Below are 23529 nucleotides of genomic sequence, written 5' to 3'. Positions count from 1 at the left end.
AAACACAAATTAACCTAATATTGATAAGAAAAAAATTCCAAAAAATGTAACAGAGCACATTTTCATTAAATAAGCACTGCTATTCTTTTTTTCTAAACATACAGGAATATGTCAATACTTGATAAATGAAATATAATTATCATACCTTTTTTATTCCATAGCATTGTAACCTTATCAGCTTTAAAGAAACTTTTATTAGCTAAAGCTGCATGAGGTCCATCAAAATTAGGGTACTGATACAATCTAACAAATGAAGGTGCACCCTTACTTCCCGGAACATAGACAGCCACCTAAAATACACACATATAAATCATTACTTAGTTTTGTCAGGCATATAAACTAAGATGGACATGTTTTTACAGTCACTAAGAACCAGGAAAAGGTTTAATCTAGTTACATTCCACATGAACAAAAACAAAGAAATTACCTTGTATGGTTGGGGTCCAGGCGATAACACAAAATCATTAATTTTTTGCAAATGCAATTTATTTGCAATTGTGTCTGAAAAAAAGCAAATAGTGTTAGATGGACGAGAGAAGCTAATAGGAACATGATCAATTCTGAATGCATTATAAAGATTAATTTAACTACACATTGATTCTATTCATTACAGTCTCATGTAGGTAAGGCGTATGGTGGAAAAATTGTGGAGTGGGAACAACACAGACCTAGATTTGAATTCCTACCCAGTCACTTACTAGCTGGGTGACCTTGGTGAGTAATGGGACTGCACATCTAACTCCCACTGATGATTTTAAGAAAACAGTGTTCTTTCTTATATAAATGGTCCCACTAGGTAACCAAGTAGTAGATGGGGGAATTTCTCTTTATAAAAGTAATATAGCTTATAAGTGACAGGGGAGGTGGGGAGACTTGGAACATCAACAATTTGCAACCACTCATAAAATAATGGATCGAAGCACTGAACATTAATGTCAGCTAATCCTACAAAATTAAGGACCATAAGATGTTATGTGCTTCTTGATAAAAGAATTGAGCACCACTTATGAGGTAGATTTGCCCTCATCATTCCAAAAAGAAGAATCTGAAGCTGACCAGCTCTAGATCCAAGTAGCTATTTAGGGGACAGATGAACATGGTAAACTATAGGATAGGATACAATAGCAAAATTCAACTATGAGAAAAATATATGACAAGTAACCTTGTTTCTTTACTAATAAATCTCAATGGGGGGCAGAGGAGATGGGAGTGGGAACTAATAGCTTAAAAGAAACTTAAAGATATATATATACCAATTTACAATGTGAGGAGCCTTATTTGGAGCCCAAGTTTAAAAAAAATTATAACATTTGCAATTATTAGAATTTGGATACTGACCAGATATTTTATAAACTGTGATAATGGTATTGTAGCTAAGTCTTAAAAAATTAAAGAGCCCTAATCCTCAAAGATACATACTGAGATATTTATAGGGAAAATGATGCTATGTCTAGGATTTACTTTAGCAGAGTAAGAGAGATAGATGTTAGGTAGGGAGATGTATGGATGAGGCAGGACTGGCAATGCACTGAAGGTTATTGGGACTAGGTGTCAACTTTTATGTTTCAAATTCTACGTAACAAAACATTTTAAAAATCTATATCACAGAACTTTGATAGCAACTAAACACAGAAAGAGTATGCAAGTGTTTTAATTTAATAGCAATTTTTAGATAATAAAAGCTTATTATAAAAAAATCTTTGTTGTAGAATTTTAGTTGGCACTTAGACTTACAAAAGTTATCCAAATGAATTAATGTAACAATGATTATTAAAATATTAACAGTATTGAGGAGAACCCTATGATGCTATATAAGGCAATAAAACTATATACACTTAGAGTAAATAATAAACTTAGTTCATATATCCATACTAAAATTGTTGTTCTCAAAGAAGTGAACTTCGTTGTTAACATTTCGGGCGCAGATAGTTTCATCTTCTGACCAAGATGGACACCTATGTTGAAAAGAAAGAGTATGAACAAAATTTAGACAGGTGTAACCTCACATGTTAATATGCTGAAGTTAGTGATATTGCTTACTATTTAAGGAAAATTACTGATAAATATGTCAAGTCAGATCCCAATAGCTTTAGCTAGCATTTGTACTAGAAAGATACCATTCTCTTTCATTCAAATACTAAACAAAAGAAAGATCAAGTTTTTCCTCTATTACATTCCCACATACAAAATCCCTCAAGATCTAGATTTTGGTCAGACAAGTTATTTTCTATTTTAGTACCTGAGAAAAAATATTATACAATGAATACATTTAAAATATTTTGTAAATAATTAGTATTTTAAAGCATTATTTACCAATTTTGCATTTTTTTCTGGATGAAAGACTTCAAACATGTACCAGTTTTCACATCATAAAGTTGTAGGTTGGGTATCCCAGCTGTGCCATCTTTAGAAGCTAAAATAAAAACATTTTTTTTGCAGTAATAGTCTCCTAACACTAGTAAAAAGAATTCTTTCAAAGAACAACTTTGAACAAGATTATAAAGATCAAGTGAAAGAGTTGCTTTGAATCAACTTTCTCTTTTAGCTTTAATTATGGATTTAATCATCCCTTCCTAAAGCCACAATTTGACAGCTGTTTGAGCAAAAGTTTAGCATTTCTGAAATGAGTTAATTACTATAGATTTTAAGAATACTTGAGACTTTATTAAGTTTGACATGGTTTGCAGTTAAATGGATTAAATTCTGTTATTATGAAATCTTATGTAAGTCATACACATAAACAAAATTATATTAACTACTCATGATCCTCCATTTCCTTTTTATTTACTTGAAAATGAAGATTCATTCAAGTCTATGCCTCTTGGAAGAACAAACCTAAAGGGTTTATAACCCAACAACGGGCTATCATATATTTAACTTAACATATGCCCATGTTATTAAAACATGTTTAAAAAGCCCTATACCAGTTCTAAATTATTACTCATCTATGAAGCACAGCCATATAAAATGCTCATATAACATATTATCTTATCTTTAAATGTGTTAAAAAATGGCACATTTCCTACTCTTTGTCACACCATACACATTTCTTACCTATTGTGTCTATTTACTTCCTCTTTGAGTGACAATAATTATTTCTTTATTTGTTTTTAAAAGATTTTATTTATTTGAGAGGTCACAGGTAGGCAGAGAGGCAGGCAGGGGGGGGGGGAAAGGCTCCCCGCTGAGCAGAGAGCCCGATGCAGGGCTCGATCCCAGGACCCTGAGACCATGACCCAAGATGAAGGCAGAGGATTAACCCCACTGAGCCACCCGGGCGCCCCTAACTGGCAATGACTTTTTTTTTAAAGATTTTATTTATTTATTTGACAGAGATCACAAGTAGGCAGAGAGGCAGGCAGAGAGAGAGGAAGGGAAGCAGGCTCCCTGCTGAGCAGAGAGCCCAATGAGGGGCTTGATCCCAGGACCCTGGGATCATGACCTGAGCTGAAGGCAGAGGCTTTAGCCCACTGAGCCACCCAGGCACTGCCTGGCAATGATTATTTAAAATATTTTTCATTTAAGGGCCATTATTATCCTTAATTTTTTAGATCTTCTCCAACCAGTGGTTATTCACTTGAGCTTTTTCTTTATCTCATGATGGATCTTTTCACTAACTTACTATACCTTCAAATTACTTAGAGTACATTATATTGCGGCCATACAAGATTCATTGTTCAGTAAAGATACTCACAAACACTATTTACTATCTAAAGATTAATTACTTTCATATAAGGTTTTAAACCTTCTCTCTTTTATTCCCCCCACTGAACTGAATTGGTCCTGTCCATAATTTTACAATTGGAAAATACTTACTAGTGTAAGGTTGCCACGTTGCCAGGACAGTGTTTTTTGGTGAGAACTCAAGGCAAACTGCCTTTGGGAGGTCGAAGGAGTGCAGCAGTCCCTTGTTAGTGACATTGATAACATTTATTCTGGTTTCAAAAGAAAGTACTTCAGCAATGAAATACTGTTTTAAAATAGCCAGAAAGATCCAAAACATTCATGCCTCTTTTCAAATACACATTGCTATAAAGTGGTGATTCTCATAAAAATCAATTTGCAGTTAATTCTAGAAAATATCTAATGAACACCTTAAAAACAACAACAAAAACCAAGTGTACATTTTACCAAAATGCCCCTATATAAGGCTGGTATTGGGAAACACAGACTTAGCAGAAGGATATAATAGATGATTCCATTTTTAGCTGAAAAGAAAATAGGACTTAAAGTGGACATAGAGCTAACTGACAGATAAGCTGACGTGTATCAAAGCAAGGGAAAACAGAAGTGCTAAACTGAAAGTATATTTTTTAATTTGACTAAATGGAAGTTGTAGTGGCTGTGAAATCATCAAGGAGACTTTTGATGTCTATTAAAATCTCAGAAGTAAACTCCAAAAATAAGACTAAGAATGATGGTGATATGATAATGATAAAAATTATAATAATTGTATAATAAAAGCCATTCCACTTTTTGGATGCTTTCTATGAACCATGTTCTGGTCTAACCACTTTATATACATTTTCTCATTTAATCCTCAAAAGAGACTTAAAAGATAGGTATCATTGTCTCTATTTTACAAATGGTAAAAGCGAGGCTTAGAAAAATAAATGATTTGATGATTTGTCCAAGATCATACTATTGATAAATGCCAGAATCGAGTTTTAAAACCAGTTTGGCTTGACTTATCTTATGTACTCTTATAGGTAGGAAAAAAAAAAAAAAGATACTCCTTCTTACTTTAGAAATTGCTTAAAGTTACTTTGTTCTACTCAAGTTTGTGCCACTGGTTTAGGATAAGTGAAGTTGGTAAGAATGAATGATTACTGCATACTGTTTAAACACACACATACATAAAAATACACAGGATTCTTTACAAGTTACTATAAATTACATATTTTAGAATTACATGAAACTTTCATTTTTTGTTGTTGTTGATAGCCTTTAATAGTTATTCTTAGTTTAACAGAGTATTTATTTACACTAAAAAAATCCACATATTTAAGGAAAAATCAGTTATAGTTTCTGATTAATTAACTATGACCTCAGCAAAGATCACAATCAATACACTATATCTGTTTCTCTTGTCCCCAGAAACATTATATGTTGTTGTGGTTGCAGAAATTGAAGGAAATAAATGCTAGAACCAGGGACAGAAAGTATCTATTAAAAAGATGGACACAACAAATGGGCACATATTAAAAGGTTTGAGAGCTGAATACAACAGAAAGCCAATCGGGGATATGAAATACATAAAATAAATAATTGTGAAGGTGAAAACAGACTTATTCAAACAACTCTAAGCTAGTAGAGTAAAGGATACCTCAAAAAGATAATAGACAATGAAAGGAAGTATATTATGTTTCATTAGATAGTAAATTTCTATTAGCTTATTACTCACAGTATAAACTAAAATATAGATTTTAATTTTTTTTCAAAATTACCCTTAAAATATACATCTTAAAAAATAAGGGATGCCTGGTGGCTCAGTCGGTTAAACGTCTGCCTTCAGCTCAGGTCATGATCCCAGGGTCCTAGAATCGAGTCCGGCATCTGGCTCCCTGCTCAGCCAGGAGTCTGATTCTCCCTCCACGTGCTGCTCTCCCTGCTTGTGCTCTCTCTCTCTCTGACAAATAAATAAGAAAATCTTAAAAATGAAACAAAATAAAATAAAACTCAAATTCTGACAACAGGTCACACCAAAAATAAGAAAATTTGAGAGTACATTCTTTGAGACTGAGATTAAGACTTTGTCTGTTAACATTGTGGATGAGACCCAATATGATCATATTCTTTTTTTTTTTTTTTTTTTTACGATTGTATTCATTCATTTGAGAGAGACAAAGGATGAGTTGGGGTGTGGGGGGAGGAGCAGAGGGAGAGGGCCAAGCAGACTCTGTGTAACATGTAGACCCTAACATGGGGCTCAATTCCAGAACTCTGAGATCATGACCTGAGCCAAAATCAAGAGCAGAATGCTCAACTGACTGACCCACCCAGGTACCCCCAATATTACTATATTCTTACTAATTTATGAGTAGTAGTTTACTGGTTGGCTTCAATAACTTAAAAAAAATAAGGTGATTAACATTTTTAATTACAAAAACTAATTCTGCCAACTACTCATAGTCATCAAAAGTGAATCATCTAATTCAACACAATCTTTTTAGCATTAATTTAAAAAAACCAGGTGTTTAATCCAATCTGACTTTAGAATCCATCATCATTGTGTAACAAACAACATTTAAAATGTACTTTTCATATTAATGAATACATTTTCTACCTTTTAAAAAACCTAAGGTATTATATCTGGTTAAAAACAACAACAAAAATAACTTTAAATCAAGCAACAAATACTTAAGGCATTTTCCTGGTTCTTTGAACTGAAATATTGTAGTGACTATGGAAAAATTGAGAGTGATTTTCTTAGTGAAATTATGAGTATTTAATCAGAATACTTTTTTTTTGCAAAACCAATTTTGTAATCTGATTATTTTATGTAACAGAAACTACACTAATGTACTTTTGAATAATTTATAAAATACTTAAATGACATACTTTTATATATAATAAAACTCAAAGAAATAACTGTTGTTACTAATTTAAAAGCAAAGATATAAGTATCTAAGTCTAAGGTAAACAAAGAAGTTATTCTCTAAGTGTTAGCGCAGAACTGAAGAAACCCTTACCAATAACATAGAGCACTATTTAAAACAACTCAGCTTCTCCAGCATTAAATTAACTGCCTCTTTTAATATATTACTTTTTAATCCTAAGAAACTATGGTAAGTCAAGTCATGGCATATAAATAGGATTTAAAACTTTAGAGTTCTAGGGGAGCTACACTGGAGATAATATCTAACTACATCATGACATTAAAAGAAGGACTTTACTAATGACATCCAAACACTGTTATTCAAATAATGCCACTTATGTTTTATACTGATAAAAATATGTTATATAAAGAAACACTAACTTTTCTCCGTTGCCCCAGGCAAACAAGGTGCCATCCTTACTAAAAGTATAGACTTTGCAATTTTTCCCAGATTCCCTGAAAATGACAAGAAAAAAAGTTTAATAAGCATTATTATTTTTCAAAAAAAGTGATTAAAAATTTACAATCTTACTACTAATTTAATGATTATGAACTTACATAAATTTAAGAAGTAATTCCAAAATGCTTTAGTCTACCAAATGCCTTATCTCTTAAAATGCAGTGCCAACAACCACTGTAAAGTAAGGTGGAAATTGATGTTACATCAACAGATCAATCTTAAGAAGAAAAGAGAGCCCTTTTGGGTGAATAACTAGTTTGTGTGAAAACTCAAAAATGTAAGTTAACATGAAAGTCACCAGCTGTTAGCCCTAATCTTGAAAGGGCTGAAGGATTTCAATATGGAGACTTTGTGAAGAATGCCCCAGATTGCCTGCATAACAACCTAACTATGGATAAAATACTCTCAAGTAACCAATAAGTGCCCCTGGATTTGAAGGACAAAGATCTTCCATCAATTTCTGATGTACAGAGACAAGAAGTGTAACAACAATAAGAGGATCTCCACGTTAAACTGTGAATGCAAGATTCTCTATAAGAACAGACCTAGGAAATCAGACTTCTTGGCAATATTCTATCCAATGATCAAAACTCTACGTACTGTATCTCTCAACTGGAGATGGCTACTAAGAGTACATCTCCCAGCAATAAGGAACATAATGTGTATGTGGGCACATGCAGAATGTCCATATATGTAGTTACATAAAACCAGAACTTCATCAGCTAACAACCATTTGAATTATTAAATAACAAGCACTGAGAACTGACCAGAACATCCCCCTTAAACTGGATACTATCTTTACATTACTAATTCATCTGAAGATGGTATCTGTGTTTCTGCAATCACATAATAATGGTAGCTTATACTCAGCTTGTGGTTACTGGAACATTATTTTTTGTCTTCTTCTCACATAAACAACTATCACCAGGAAGTCCTCCGTCTTCCACCTGTGCTGCAACTTATTTCATTTAATACCCAGTCCCTGGATATACAGGTTTTTAAAAGCTCCCATGTCATTCTAGTGTGCAGCCAAATTTGAGAGCCACTCATTTAAAATCTCGACTAAGGTCACAGGAATCAACTTTATGGGGATCACACTAACCTTAAGATGGGACACTTTTGAGCATTGGGAAGAAAAGAAATCATGAGTCCATATTGATATATGCAAGTCTATCCTTTCAGTCTTATGCTGAAAAAAAAACTTGGTTTCTAATGATTTTTAATATGTTATATACTTATTTATTTATATCATACAATGGATTTAAAATGGCAGTATCAATTTTCTGTTACCAAGAAAACAACTGAATGCATTTCAGAATTTTGCATGTCATCATATGGTTATGCCACCAACTTAAACTTAGTATTTTTATTATAATTTTCTGTTTACCCATTGTTTTTTTCTAGAAAAAATATATCTGTATCTACCTAGTTATATATATATTTTTTCTATTTCCTTCCTTTCCTATACCTTTTCCATTCTCTGACTTCATGAAGACTATAGCCAGTGGTTTGGTTATCACATTTGCAAGTTTTTCTTCATCCCCCAAGATAAGATTCTTCGAAGCTAAAGGCTTGAACTCAAATATACTAATGTCTACACTTTTTCTTTTAAACATGCTGAATTATTATTTTCACATCTAAAGATTGATCATTTTTCTCGATAAAGATTATGCATTCTTTCCATCTTCTGTTGATATTACATAACACACCCGAAGAAACCAGCCTATCTGTTCTTTCTTTCTTGTTCAGAATGTAACAGCAAAAAAATAATATAGGATGTATCATATAGTTCCCCATAACCTCAATCAACAATATAAACCATACCTTGGAAACAAAGTGCTTTCTGTAAAATGTGGTGGTCCATTTACCATGTACAGTCCTTCTGATCCTCGGACTAAAGAAACAAAATGGAAAATACCACCATCAGTTTGTTAATAAATACTCAGTAATCACAAATATTTTAAAAAACAAAAAGCTTTCAGGGGCACCTGGGTGGCTCAGTCAACCAAAGCACCTGCCTTCAGTTCAGGTACTGGGGTCCTGGGATAGAGTCCTGAGTCAGGCTCCCTGCTCAGTGGGGAGCCTACTTCTCCCTCCCTTTCCCCCAACCCCTGCTCATGTGCTCTCTCACTCTCTCAAATAAAATCCTTAAAAAAAAAAAAAAAGCTATCAAAGTATCAATCATATTATTAAACATTTCCTAGAACTATAGAATGTTAGCATTAAAAGGGTACCTTTTTCAATAAATAAATAAATAGGTACATTTTTCTTAACCCTATTGCATGAAATCCTGCAACTGCTGGGAAATCAATAGGCACTGCAATGGAATGAATGTTTATGTCCCCCCACAAATTCTCATGTTGAAACACTTATCCCAATGTGATAGTATTTGGAAGTGGGGCCTTTTGGAAGTAATCCGATTCATGAGGGTAGAGACCTCATAAATCAGATTAGTGCCCTTCTAAGAAGAGCTCCAGAGAGCTAGCTAGCTCTCTTTCTGCCATGTAAGGATATAATAAAAAGTTGGCAGTCTGCAACCTGGAAGAAGAGGATATAGAAAGCAGGGTAGCTGTGTGCTTTATTTAAAAAAAAAAAAAAAAACCCATAAAAATACAGAATATATTCAAAGTTCTTAAAAAAGTAAGGTATTATTAATATATTTACAATTTCTCAAACTAAGAGAACAAGCGGGATGAAACACATTTACTATGTTTCCAATAGCAGTAAAATCCTAAAAACTAAAGTCAGAACAGAATCCAAGATTAAGCAAAAACATCGACAGAATTATAAATTTTTATTTATTTTTTTAAAGATTATTTACTTATTTGACAGAGAGAGACAGTGAGCATAAGCAGAGGGAGCAGCAGGCAGAGGGAGAGGGAGAAGCAAGCTCTTCACTGAGCAGGGAGCCCGATGCGGGGACCCAGAACCCCGGAATCATGGCTTGAGCTGAAGGCAGATGCTTAACGACTGAACCACCCAGGTGTCGCAGATTAATTATATATTTTTAAATGGCTGACTTAGAAGCTTCTAAAGCTGAATCAAAGAAATTGATTTGTTCATTTGAAAAATGCTTCCTGAGCAAAAATAAAAACTACCTCCCAAACCTTATGTAGAGTACTGACGATACAACAGGGAGGAAAATCAGCCTTGTCCCTAACCTCATTAATCACATAATCAGTCAAATACATGGAATTCTGTAAGTGTGCTTAGTGCTATAAAGTAAAGATTTATGGAGCTAATCCAGTGAATAACAGGGAGTTTTGATCTAAAAATGGAAGGTTAGGGAAAGTGTCCTGGAGTACAGGATTTGTGTGCTGAGTTCTGGAGGAAGGATAGTAGTTAACAAGCAAAGAGAACCGCAACAAGTGCAAAAACTCCATGGCAAAAGCGATGATAGAGCATCAGAAGCAACTAAAGGCCTTTATGGAAGTAACTGAGCTGGAGAAGAAAACAGGGCTCAGACCAAGCACGATCTCTTGTGGCCTAAGTTAGGCAACGTTGGTCTGTGGCCTAAGGTGGGAAACTTCTAAAGGGTTTTAGGTAAAATTTTTTTTAAAAGATTTTATTTATTTATTCAACAGAGAGAGAGAGAGATCACAAGATCACAGAGAGGCAGGCAGGGGGTGGGGGGAAGTGGGTAAGACTATTCAAGACAGTTCTGCAGTGGTCCCACAGGAGAGTGTGGATACTTGGACTGGTGGGGTGCAGTGGAAATGGTGAGTGTATGTTCAATATTTAAGAGATAAGACTGGCAGAACCTGGTGATGAGTTACTATTTTGTCAGCTAAAATTCTTGCTGGCACCAACAGTTAAGCACTGAATAGAAGAAAAACTTATACTAAGGTTCATGGTTGTAATTCTATTTGCTTCCTTTTCTGCCAGCTGTTCACAAATCTTCCACTCTTCCTTTTAGTGAGAAAGCAGCACAATTGGTAAACAGGGCCACTCTTGGCTTCATTTTCCTTCTCAAGGTACAGTTCTTATAACACTGATTTTCTTTTTTTTTTTTTCTTTAAAGATTTATTTATTTGACAGAGATAGAGAGGGCGAGAGCGAGCACTGGGGAGAAGAGAGGGAGAACCAAGCTCCCCATGGAGCAGGGAGCCTGATTCAGGGCTTGATCCCAGAACCCTGGGACCATGACCTGATCCAAAGGCAGACACTTAAGCAACTGAGCCACCCAGGGGCCCCATCATTACACTGATTTTCTACCTGAGAACTAACTAGTTCAATTTTCAGATATTGAAAGTAATATAACTTATAGTCCCAAAGTAAGTAATTTAAAGTCAGGAAGTTATTAAGGAAAAGAACCACTGATGAACAAGACAAAAAAAATCTATGCCCTCATGGATCTTTACTTCTTAAAACAAGACAAAAAAAATCTATGCCCTAGTGGAGGGACCAAGATAAATAAACACACAACTAAACGATGAGTTGCTTGTTAGATATCCACAAGTACATAAGTCCATACCTTGTTTCCTCACATGCAAGCACTAGACTGGTCAAACTGTTACGGGTCATTTGGCCTTGAATAGAATGAAGCCTAGCGAAGTGTTCTGCGTGTATCAAGATCTAAACCTGTAACACTACACAGCTTACAAGACAAGGCTCGATATGATCTGGTCCCTTCACAGCTCTGTGTGCTAGGCATGAGGGATTTAAAAAAATGAATCCATAACTGCATTCAAGGCAATAATTTCAAAGGAGCTCAGTCTATTGCTATGCCTTGAATGAAACACTGAGATTTTAAAACTACGAACTATAATTCTCTAGCTTCAAAATTCTCAACTGCTTCTCAGTTTTTTTGGCTAAGATAAGTGTAGCATCAAAATTCTTTTACTACACAGGCAAAACAGTGCTTTCTCATCACCGAATCATTTGCTGTAATGTAAGGTACAACTCATTAGCATTTAGAATAGGCCATTCTTTTCTTTAACCCACTGAGCCACCCAGGCGCCCCCAGGCCATTCTTTTCTTAATACTAAAATAACAGCTTTAACAAACACTTATCTCAGGGTTTAATAAAAAGTGAATTTACCAAACTAGGGAGTTTAGTTTCCAGATTACACTTTAATACTAGGCTACATACAACTGTCGGCCTAATGAGGTCCCTCCTACAAGCTGCTATTGTGGTTTAACATACTAAGGGCTCTCCTACAGAATTTACATATAGGCCTAGGAAAATAAAACAGCATATCGTCAGTGAAGTCCCAATGAAGCTGCAGTGTAATGAGAAAATGTGCCACAAGATGATGCAATCAAACCATGTTCTGTTTTAATTGCTGACCCTGAGAACATAATGCCTGAAGCGGCTGGCAAAAAAGAAAAAACAAGCTTTATCGATCTCATCTCAGCCTCCTGTGTTCTCATGAACTTGGAACTAGTGACTTAGTCCTCCATATTTGTTCATTTTTCTGTTATCAGCAACCACAATGTTACAGTTGGGGTGAAATTCAAAGTTTTTGTACATTACACAGTTGACCCCTGAACAACACAGGGGTTAGGAGTGCTGAATCCGGTGTAACTCAAAATGCGTGAATAACCTGACTCCCCCAAATATTTAACTACTAATAGCTTACAGCTGACCAGAAGCCTTACTGCTGATATAAATGATTAACACATATTTTGTATATTTTATATCTTCATACCAAACTAAGACAGGTGGAAAACTCCAAAGGATCTACTACAGACCGTTTACCACTCACATCATTCAAATGTTGAAACTTAATCCCTGTCATGGTGGTATCTGGAGATAGGCCTCTGGGAGGTGAGTCCCCAGGAATAGGATTAGCACCCATATAAAAGAGATTCCCAGAAGCTTCCTCGCCCCTCCTAGCCCTATGAGGACCCAGCAGATGATGGCTCTCTTTGAATCAGTAAACAGGTTCTCACCAAACAATCAAATCTTCCAGTACCTTGAAGTAGACTTTCCCAGACTATAGAAGTATGGGAAATAAATGTTGTTTAAGCCACCCACTCTATGATACTTTTGTTACTGAAGCCTGAATGGACTGAGACAGAGTAGCAGTGAGGAACAAAAACTACTTAACCCACCCTCTTTCCTACAGATTGTTAACTCAAAATCTTAAAAGGCAACACTCAACTCCATGTAAGAAGTGTCACTCTTGAGTGTCACTCAAGAAGCATTCAGTCTCATGTAGTTTTCAGTTCCTGGTTTTAGTATGTTTCTGGAGAAGCAAAATCTTGAGGGAAATTGATCAACTTCTTTTCAATATGCACATGTTCACATTCTAAATAAAGAGTTTTACGACAAAAATCCCAAAAGTTGTATGTTCTGATTCCATTTATATAACATTCTTGGAATGACAAAATCACTGAGGATAGATCAGTGGCTGCCCATGGTTAGAGTGGAAAGAAGAGTATGACTATAAAAGGTAGCTTCTTTTTCTTCTTTTTCTAGAGAGACAGAGCATGTACAGTGGGTGGTAAGGGGTAGGGGTTGCACAGAGAGACAATCTCATGTAGGCTCCACACCCAGGGCAGAGCCTGACATGGGACTTGACCTCACCACCCTGAGATCATAATCTGAGCCAAAATCAAGAGTTGGATGCTCAGATGAATGAGACATCCAGGATCCCCAGGGTAGCATCTTCTTTGTGATGATGGAGCAGTTCTATATTACGACAGTGGTGGTTACATGAATCTACATATGTGATAAAATTTCTTAGTACCATATATACACACAAACTGGTGAAATCCAAATAAGGATTATAGTTTAGTAAATACTACTGTACAAGCACCAATTTCCTAGTTTTAATAATGTACTATGGTTATATATTATCACTGGAGAAAGCCAGGTGAAGGGTATACTAGGAACTCCCTTTACTGTTTTTGTGACTTTTTATAAGTCTTAAATTATACCAAAATATAAGGCTTTATAAAAGACCACCATTTTTTATAATGCTTTTTCAAAATATGGCAAGAAATTAAACCAATCAAAAGTCTGGAAAAAAGTTTTTCTTTCTTTTTTTTTTTTTTTTTTTTAAAGATTTTGTTTGTTTGAGAGACACACAGAGGGAGAGTGAAGGGGAAAAGGAGACCGCCCGCTGAGCAGGGAGCCCAACGTGAGGCTTCATCCCAGGACCTTGAAATCATGACCTGAGCGTAAGGCAGATGCTTAACCAAATGAGCCACCCAGGTACCCCTGGAAAAAAGTTATTCAACATTTCTCAAGAATGGAATTGCTTGGGAATACCAAATAAAAGTGTTTCATTAAAATAAAAAATTGGGGGTACCTGGGTGGCTCAGTGGGTTAAAGCCTCTGCCTTCAGCTTGGGTCATGATCCCAGGGTCCTGGGATAGAGCTCCGGGTCGGGTTCTCTGCTCAGCGGGGAGCCTGCTTCCCCCACCTCTCTCTGCCTGCCTCTCTACCTACTTGTGATCTCTGTCAAATAAATAAATAAACTCTTTAAAAAAAAGAAAATAATAAATAAAATAAAAAATTGAATAGATCAAGATTTTTGTACTAAGATAAAAACAAAGTCCATGAGACAAAAGTACAAACCAGAGCTACTTTAAAACTAGTGATACTGGTGGTTATATTCTTATAACTGATATGTCTATTTTAGGGGGACTAATTATCAATTGAATTCATCATAAAAATCATATTGGGTCACTACAGTCTTGTTCATACATACAATCACTATTTCTTTTCTTTTTTTTTTTTTTAAAGATTTTATTTATTTGACAGAGATCACAAGTAGGCAGAGAGGCAAATGGCGGGGGAGGGAAGCAGGCTCCCCGCCAAGCAGAGAGCCCGATGCGGGGCTCGATCCCAGGACCCGGGATCATGACCTGAGCCAAAGGCAGAGGCTTTAACCCACTGAGCCACCCAGGCGCCCCTACAATCACTATTTAAAGCAAATATTTTATTTCACACCTCCTTACACAGAAGCATAACTAAAATGCTTAAATAATAATAACAAGCATAATTAAAATGCTTAAATAAAATAACATAAAGTGCTATAAGACATTTGGAACCACTAAGATACTTTACTGGATTTAATCAGTTTCAGTAACTTATACAAGAATAAATGGATATACACAGTGTATTAGAAGATACAAAATCAGATTCATAACAGAACATAAATTGTATTACAAGTTAATAAAAGCAAAAATACAAATATAATTCAGAAGTTCTTTTCAGTAATGAAAACAATTTTTCTACATGACTTTTAATGAGGAATTCATTTTATTTATTTTTTTTATTGTTTAAAGATTTTTATTTATTTATTTGACAGAGAGAGAGAGAGAGATCACAAGTAGGCAGAGAGCGAGGGGAAGCAGGCTCCCCGCCGAGCAGAGAGCCCGACGCAGGACTCGATCCCAGGACCCTGAGATCATGACCTGAGCCAAAGGCAGAGGCTTAACCCACTGAGCCACCCAGGCGCCCCGAGGAATTCATTTTAAATTAGAAATGACTGAATGCAAAACATTGAATAGACTGTAGAGATAGTTTAATATAGTGTACTGAGAGTTGCTATGATTGTTTTTAATGATTTTCCCCTTAATCAAAGAGGATCTGGAAACATGCTCTATTAGAAAGAAAAACCTAGAACGTGAACAGCTCTTTTCAGTAAAGCAACAAATAAATGCCAGAGTTTCACACAGAGAAACTGTTTAAAATCAAGAATATTAAATATTGTATTTCAACAATCTTTTTAAAAATGAGTAGCCTTTCTGGATACTCATATACCATTTATTGCTCTAGGCCTGAATTAATATGAGAAAACTACTAGGTTTCAACAAACAAGGGTTCTATGCCAGGGATATTGTGATCATTATAATGGGATACTTTTTCCAATCCTTACATCCACGGCAGTACCTATCAATGTAGGACAATGACTCCATTTTGAATAAATTAACTCAGTGGCCTCAACCAGGCAAGCTGATTAGAAATATGGGTTTCACATAAGGACCACTGTTTTACATGCCTGGCATCCAGAATCCACCTTCTAGAAGACTCTAATTTTCCAGGGAAAACCGTCCAAGCGTGAGAATATAATTTGGTCCTGGTGATTCGATTAACAACTGAATGATTCAAAGATAAGCAAGATCCAGCCAAGCCAAGCCAGACAGACAGCATTGAGACTGCAAAAAACATGCTTTCCTTTGGGGCTGCTGAGCTGGTTGAATGTAAACATGGAGAATGTTAGCCTGAGAATTAATTTTGTTTTAAACATTATTTATTTAGAGAGTACACACATGCAAGCAGGAGGGGAAGAGGGAGAGAGAAATGGAAAAAAATCCCAAGCAGATCCCCCACAGAGCACAGAGCCCAACTCAAGAGAGGCTTAATCTCATGACCCCGAGAGCATGACCTGAACTGAAATCCAGTCGGATGCCCAATGGATTGAGCCACACGGGTGTGCTTTGGCTTTTTATCATTTCCAATTAAAAGTTATGTCTAACAAAATTTACTTAACAATGTCCAAATTATTTTAAACTCTAAAATTCCATGAGTCTGAGTTTAAAAAAAGATATTGGAAGTAAAAGAATCTATTATTGGCTGAAATATCTATGCTAACAATGTTTACAAAATTAATCTGTTTATTTAAGTAAAAGAAAAATGGACCATGGAGTTGAATGACTAAATATAATCCTGATTCTGCCAACTTGGAATATCAATCTCTCTGGGCCTCCATGAATATGATAATATGAGGAACAGAAAGACTAGTTGACCTTTAAGCTCTTACAAAGTCCTTGATTTTAAGCACTGTAAGAAAACTGTCATTCTTAGTTAATTTGACTGTAAATGAAGTGATGATCCTTCATTAACTTATTCCTCCATCAAACATTTAGAGTGTCTATTATTTACCATGCACTGTACCTGGTACTGAGAAGTCAGGGAGGAGTAAAACTCTGCCCCCATTACCAAGGAGTTCACAGTCTAGCAAGGCAGAAAAGCATCTAAACAACCAGATAATTAACCTATGTGAAAAAAAAAAATTCAAGTATATATGAAGTACAAAAATAGCCTAGGACTGACTGATCATCTGGGAAGAGTGGAAAAAAACTTCAAAAAGCAATGATGTTTGAAATGAATTTTAAAGATGAAAAGAAGTAAGTCAAATCAAGAGGAACAGGATAGTCCTAGACTGAAGAAGTTCATTTTTCAAGGGTTTTATAAGCAGTTTTCTATAAGCAGTTCAATACTGATGGAGCACAAGCTGGGGGGGTGGGGGATGCAAAGAGCTTTTCAAGGATTATGAAGGGTTCCACATTCTACGCTAAACTGGAATTTACCCTGTAAGCATCAAGAAGACCCTGTAAGGATTTTTTTTTTTAAGATTTTATTTATTTATTTGACAGAGAGACAGTGAGAGAGAGCATGAGAGAGGAGAAGGTCAGAGGGAGAAGCAGACTCCCCATGAAGCAGGGAGCCCGATGTGGGACTCGATCCCAGGACCCTAGGATCATGACCTGAGCCGAAGGCAGTTGCCCAACCAACTGAGCCACCCAGGCGCCTGCAAGAATTTTTAAAGGAGAAAAATTTATAGATAATTTTAATGTACTATTTGTTTATTAGAGTTCAAATAAGCATTTAGTATTCCAAAAATGTGAACATACAAGTTATCTTTATGAAGCCAGAGAAAAAATTTCATTTAATTATGTAATTATGCCTTTTAAAACAGTATCTGCCTGGCATAATCATCTAACAAATTACAGTCAGCATCTGATAAACATCTGATGAAGGAACTGCGGTAGCCAGACTGATATGTGTGGACGTGGTGCTTAATAATAAAGATCTTAAAATGCAGAATGGGAAAAAGTGCAAGTTTTTAAAAGTTCCTTTCAAGTCTCAAGGGGACATAACCCCCTTCCTCAAAAGTAGACAACCTTTCTGTTAATGACTTTCTCCCTTCTACACAAGCTGTCCACGACTTTTAAAAAGCCTCTATTCTTCTCTTTCCCAACACCCTTCTCTTTATTTGATAGTCATATGAGAATCCCAACTGTTACTGTAGTCCAGTCTTCTCGGACACAGTCCAATACTAAGTTAATTATCTTTTCCAAAATTATAAACTCTAACTCCACTTCAAAATCTCAGGAATCCTCTCATGTTCAAATTCGAAAATGCTCATAACCATTTCAACATCAAACGTTGCTAGATCATTTCTATAATACTCACTGCTACAATCCCAGAGCACACTTTCATCACTTTAAATCTACACTAATACAGTTCTACTCTCTCTATTCTATTCTCTATTCTAATCTAATTAAAGCAAGGAGCACAGAATTTGGTATTACTTAAGTTCAGGTGTATTTAATACGTGTGCTCATTCGAGGGACTTAATCCTTTGTTTTTGTTTGTTCCTTATTAAAGGGATAAATGATTTCTCACTGTCAACAAGGTCTGTCACCAGATGAGGGTTCCTATAAAACCAGTGCTGCAGACCCGGGGTAACAAATTCAACCAGCACTTTCTGATCTTATCTTCCTTCCCCAATTCCAGTGGAACTTGAAGCTACAGGGAGGGATGATGGATGGGCCAAAAGGGTGGGGAATGCTGGGGCCCAGAGGCGGGGGCCTCACTTCCGATTGCCACGCTACACCAAGAAACCCAAAAGGCCTTCGAGATCTTCCACAACCCACAAGGAAAAGTGCATCAGACACCAGTGCTTCTCGGGTTATTCCCAAGAGCAAAGACACAAAAAGAAAGTGCTCTGAAAAACAGTCCCTCGCTTGTTCAGGACTCACCTGTCAGGAGCGGCGTGGACGGCGCCATCTTGTCCCGGAAAAAGAAACACACGCGCTTGGGTCAGAGTTCACGAGGGCCAAACCCGGCCCCTACACGTCTCTTCAAGCGTGGAAACCGCGCAGAGCTGTTTCCGGTATCACAAGCCTCGGGGCCAATTCACTTCCGGTTGGAGAGAGTAGCGGAAAGGAGCCCGAAAGCGCACGCGCAGCTCCGGGGCAACACTTTTAAGAGCGTCGGGAGGCTAGGCTTCGTCCTCCCTCTTCAGTTTCAGCAGGCGGAGCCCGCGCTTCCGCGGGGCGGATCCCGTCCAGTGCTGACGTTGGCAGCCGAACCCGAAGTAGTTCGAGGTTACGGACGGCGCTGCCCGGTTGTTGCGTTGCATTTCCTTCCTCTTTCACTCCACGCTCCCGGCGGCGGCCAGAGCGGCGGCGCTAGAATATCCCGGCGGCCAGCTGTCGTCCCGCGCGCCCGCTTCTCGGCCGGCCAGTCCGGCGTCGTCAGTCAGTCGGCGGCCCGCGCCCCGCTAGCGCTCGGCACTCGTGCTCGCTTAGCCCAGGCCCAGCGGCCGGAGCTAGTGCCCCGCCTGAGAGCCTCCTAGCTCCGGCGGCGCAGGCACCGGGAGCAGAGCGTCGCGGCGGCCCAAGGGGAGGCGAGCGTGCGCGTCCAAGGGGTGCCGGGGGCAGGTGGTGGCGCCGCGAAGATGGTCGCCAAGCAGCGAATCCGTATGGCCAACGAGAAGCACAGCAAGAACATCACGCAGCGCGGCAACGTCGCCAAGACCTCGGTAAGGAAAGGGCAGGCGCCCCTCGGTCCGCCAGCCCAGGCTCAGGCCCGGGTCGTAGGGCCGCGTCGAGTTCTCCCCGAGACCCGAGGCTAGGGGACCGGGGCCGCGAGCTGGACTCTAAGTTGGCGGGGGCAGGCTGGGGCGTGGTGGGGGAGGTTCGGGAAAGTGGGTGCCGGAGCTTGGCGGTTCGGGAACGCAGGGGAAACCTGTGAGTTGAGAGGACCCGGCCACCTGGACCGAGGTGTAGGCTGCAGGAGTCCGGGGTCGGAGCGGGGTTTTGCATTTGAAAAGGGAATCTTCATTTTTACAGAGAAATGCTCCCGAAGAGAAGGCGTCTGTAGGACCCTGGTTATTGGCTCTCTTCATTTTTGTTGTTTGTGGTTCTGGTAAGTGTTTGGGGGCTACCATTGGGTAGGGCTTTGGATGTACGGTTTGGGATGACGTGGTGACCCATAAGTAGTGACTCCTACCAGCGTAGTTTTCAACTTACCTGCCGGGAGCCCCACATAAGTCTCTTTCATCTGAACCGAATTACTTGTCCCACATATGCACAGAGGGTGGTGCTCCAGAAACTTCTCACAGGTTGATTTGTGCTCACAGGAGATCAGAAAAAGAGGTCAGGTCCTTAGTTAGTAATTATCAAGTTGGAAGAAATTTAGACCAAAACAAAAAAGCCTCAAGGAATGAGAATTCAGAATGTTTTGCAGCCTCATTATCGATACATTTGCAAAAAAGCTTAGGAACATGATGTATGTTATGGACGTTGAACTTAGTTTAATGTGTCCCAGAGTCTAATGTCTTTATGTCAGAATTGGGTATATTTTATAAAGTAAAGAAAGCTCTTGCAAAGAATTGATTCTGTATAAAGGAAACGGACCTGACTGGCAACTTAATATATGAGATAAATGTTTTTAGATTAAAGAAACGTTTGACATATGGTAGGAAAAATAAGTTATCAGGTTAACCTGCTGTTAAAGTTATAGATTCTTGCCTCGACAAATTATAGAATATCTTTTCCTCTCTTCATTTATTATCTTCATTTATTATTAATATGGAAATTGTTGCATATTAAGTTGTTGATATTGAAGTACACGTTTTTATTTTTAAATTCTGATAGTCTAAAGTTACTGAGGTTTCTCTTAAACATTTCACTTTGCCTCCTTCCTAAACTTACTAGTTAGAAGCTTTCTTGATAAATGGCTAAGAGCCAAGCAATTTATATAACCTAAGGATTATCAAATTTCAGCTTTGTGAGAATGAGGAAACATGATTATATTGCAGGCCAGGCCTTAGAAGGACACTTAATATTTTGGGGATAAATCAAAATAATTCTATGCTAGAAAACCTGTTTGCTTTGGTGCTTGAAGTTCTTTCTGAAATGATTGCGTATTGCAAAATCTCTTGGACATTTAGACATAAAATTCAGAGAAGCTGAAATTTAAAAATATAATTTGACATTTAGTTGTTTAGAATAGGCTTGTCTTTATTTTTTATTTCAGTAAAGTTGCATAGCATTTACAAGTAATTGAAAAGGTGCTCTTGGGTTCTTGTGAACTACCTTAATAAGTATTTATCGTGCCAGACCTATTTTATTCAAAGCATGCTTACTAAAACATTTGCTCTTTCTCTTTACAGCAATTTTCCAGATTATTCAAAGTATCAGGATGGGCATGTGAAGTGACTGACCTTAAGATGTTTCCATTCTCCTGTGAATTTTAACTTGAACTCATTCCTGATGTTTGATACCCTGGTTAAAAACAATTCAGTAAAGCATCCTGCCTCAGAATGACTTTTCATATCATCCTTCATTTGTCATTCCAAGGTTTCTTCACAAGTCATTCCAAGTTTTCTAGTCCATACCACAGTGCCTTGCAAAAGCACCACATGAATAAAGCAATAAAATTTGATTATTAAGCTACAGTAGTGGACCCTACTTATTCAGTCAGTAAAGAGTAAATTTTTTTAATGTGGTTATTAAAACAGTATCCAATATAGATAATTAGATTAAATTTATGTAGACAGAGTCTAGATTTTGTTAACCTTAATGTGTAAATGCAATTAGCTGAATTTAAAATTTGGAGTTACGATTTTTATATAGCTAGGCACTTTATTACTGTATCTTGAATTGAAAGCACACTCCCGTATAGGGTCATGTAACAGTCCTGTAATAAAGTGCTTATAATGGAACAACTACACAGTTAGCCTAGTTTTCCCATAACCTTTAGCACCTAAATTTTTTAAAAGCTTCTAAATGCTTAATATAAAGGGAGATGCTTATAGCTACAACATCTATTTTAACAATATTATTTCTGTTACACTACCTTGGATTTTGCATGAGTAATTATACTAACCTGAAATGCCATAAGAAAACAACTTGATTGAGCATTTTGTAACTTAATGAGTCAATTTATTTTCACTAAAAGCTACCGTGGTGGAGTAAAGTCAGGGAAAGTATGTCACCATTAAATTCACCAAAATTATTTTAATATATCAAAGGGGTCTACTATGCTAGACAACATTTTAGGGAAAAATACTACTAAAACTAGGTGTCTCATCAGGACATACTGATGAGTCCAATGTGCCATAAAACATCTTAGCACATTAATAGCACTTTTAATACCAAAAAAGGCACATCAACTAAAAACTTAGTTTGGAAATAATTTTCTAGATCTATGATTAAAATCTTGTTAGGGTACTAGATACATCAGACTAAAGTGCCATCTGGAATTAAATGGATTTACTGATGAGGATCAGTGTTTAGTCTTCCCTTTGTTTTATAATTCTATAGGTTATGATCAAAGTTTCTTTTTACTAATGGTAAGGGTGAGAAGGCAGGTTTTGGGTTTTCTGGTACCAGAAAATTTAAAGTTTAGGCTATTTAAATATGTAGTCATAACTTGATTTAAAAAAAAAAAAAGCATGAGAGTGTATCAGTGAATTGGAAAGAAAGCTGCTCATTTGCTTTGTTAATTGTCTCAGGATATCTCTTTTAAAATAAACTCTTTTAAGAGGAACAGAAGGGAAATCTACCTAGTCATGCACAGTGTGAACCTCAGAGAGAGCTTCTGATACCCCTAAATACAGGGGGAGAATGAGGGAGAGGAGCAGGTAAGAATGTTTAGGAACTTAACTCAAGAATAGGGAAGGAATCAGCTGACCTTGGATCAGCAGGTTTTTATCTGCATTGTTAACCTGCCTCTCTCACCCAGGAAATCAACCCTAGACTTGTTTCCCTCTTTGAAGCAAGTGTCTTGGTTGACTAATTCTATTTTATTGTAACTTTAAAAATGAAAGTTTTTGTTCTAAATTTATAGCAGGTGCCTTATTCTTTGCTTTGAGTGAAACCATTCCATATCCCCTGGTTTACTATAGATAATTGGCTTTAAGATGTTAGGGTTTTGTTTTTTTTTTTAATTGTACATGTCTTTATTAATTTGACTGTTAAATTGCTATAGCTAGCAATCATTTTACATATGTAAAGTTGCATTCCCTTTGTATTTCATGTGTAATTTCCTAATTGAGTACATTTTATATTAAGGATGGATTATGCATGTTTGGGTCAATGAAAGCTATGTCTTACTGATTTATCCTTTAAAAATAAAGTTCCCTGAATATTTGATGCCTTCTAAAAGGAAATGATTTTACAGATTTCTTATCGGAGTGTACTTTTTATAGTTAGTAGAAAATTATTTTAAAGAATGCATACTATTATTATGTTGTACTTGAGTTAAGTAAGTACCCAGAGACACAGATTAAAAGTTTATAACTGGGAATAAGTAGCAAGAAATACATTAAAAGCACAGTGAATTAAATACTTCCTTTCCTAGGGTTTATCCTCATCTCATTAGCCAAGTCTCATTGGAGGAAAAATTACAGTTCCTTCGGTCTCCCTTTCCCAGTTGAATTTTATGTCATGCAGTTTTGAACACAGTGTGATAATATTGGGGGGTTGTCTACATTAT

The 23529-nt window shown here is 36.9% G+C and overlaps 2 protein-coding genes across 2 annotated transcripts in view; one reads left to right on the top strand and one right to left on the bottom strand.

The window, feature by feature from the left end:
• The window catches only part of EIF2A (eukaryotic translation initiation factor 2A), a 34477-nt gene extending 15645 nt beyond the window's left edge, over positions 1-18832 (bottom strand). The window contains exons 1-8 of the mRNA XM_080806489.1: positions 18783-18832; positions 8883-8952; positions 6980-7054; positions 3817-3935; positions 2314-2413; positions 1873-1955; positions 428-501; positions 146-290 (exon numbers count right to left, since the gene is read on the bottom strand). Coding sequence (XP_080662615.1) covers positions 146-290; positions 428-501; positions 1873-1955; positions 2314-2413; positions 3817-3935; positions 6980-7054; positions 8883-8952; positions 18783-18810 — 694 coding nt within the window. The 5' untranslated portion in view covers positions 18811-18832. The remainder of the gene's footprint in view (positions 1-145; positions 291-427; positions 502-1872; positions 1956-2313; positions 2414-3816; positions 3936-6979; positions 7055-8882; positions 8953-18782) is intronic.
• A 204-nt stretch (positions 18833-19036) lies between these two features.
• SERP1 (stress associated endoplasmic reticulum protein 1) lies at positions 19037-23203 on the top strand. Its single transcript, XM_080806856.1, has 3 exons — positions 19037-19567; positions 19878-19953; positions 21203-23203. The coding sequence occupies exons 1-3, from the start codon at positions 19484-19486 to the stop codon at positions 21241-21243; spliced, it is 201 nt and encodes a 66-aa protein (XP_080662982.1). The 5' UTR covers positions 19037-19483; the 3' UTR covers positions 21244-23203.
• The last annotated feature ends 326 nt before the right edge of the window (positions 23204-23529 follow it).

This window comes from Martes martes (genome assembly GCF_963455335.1).
Source record: "Martes martes genome assembly, chromosome: 1".
Lineage (NCBI taxonomy): Eukaryota > Metazoa > Chordata > Mammalia > Carnivora > Mustelidae > Martes > Martes martes.
Note: the sequence above shows the minus strand (reverse complement) of the source record. Positions and strands in the feature narration are given on the sequence as shown.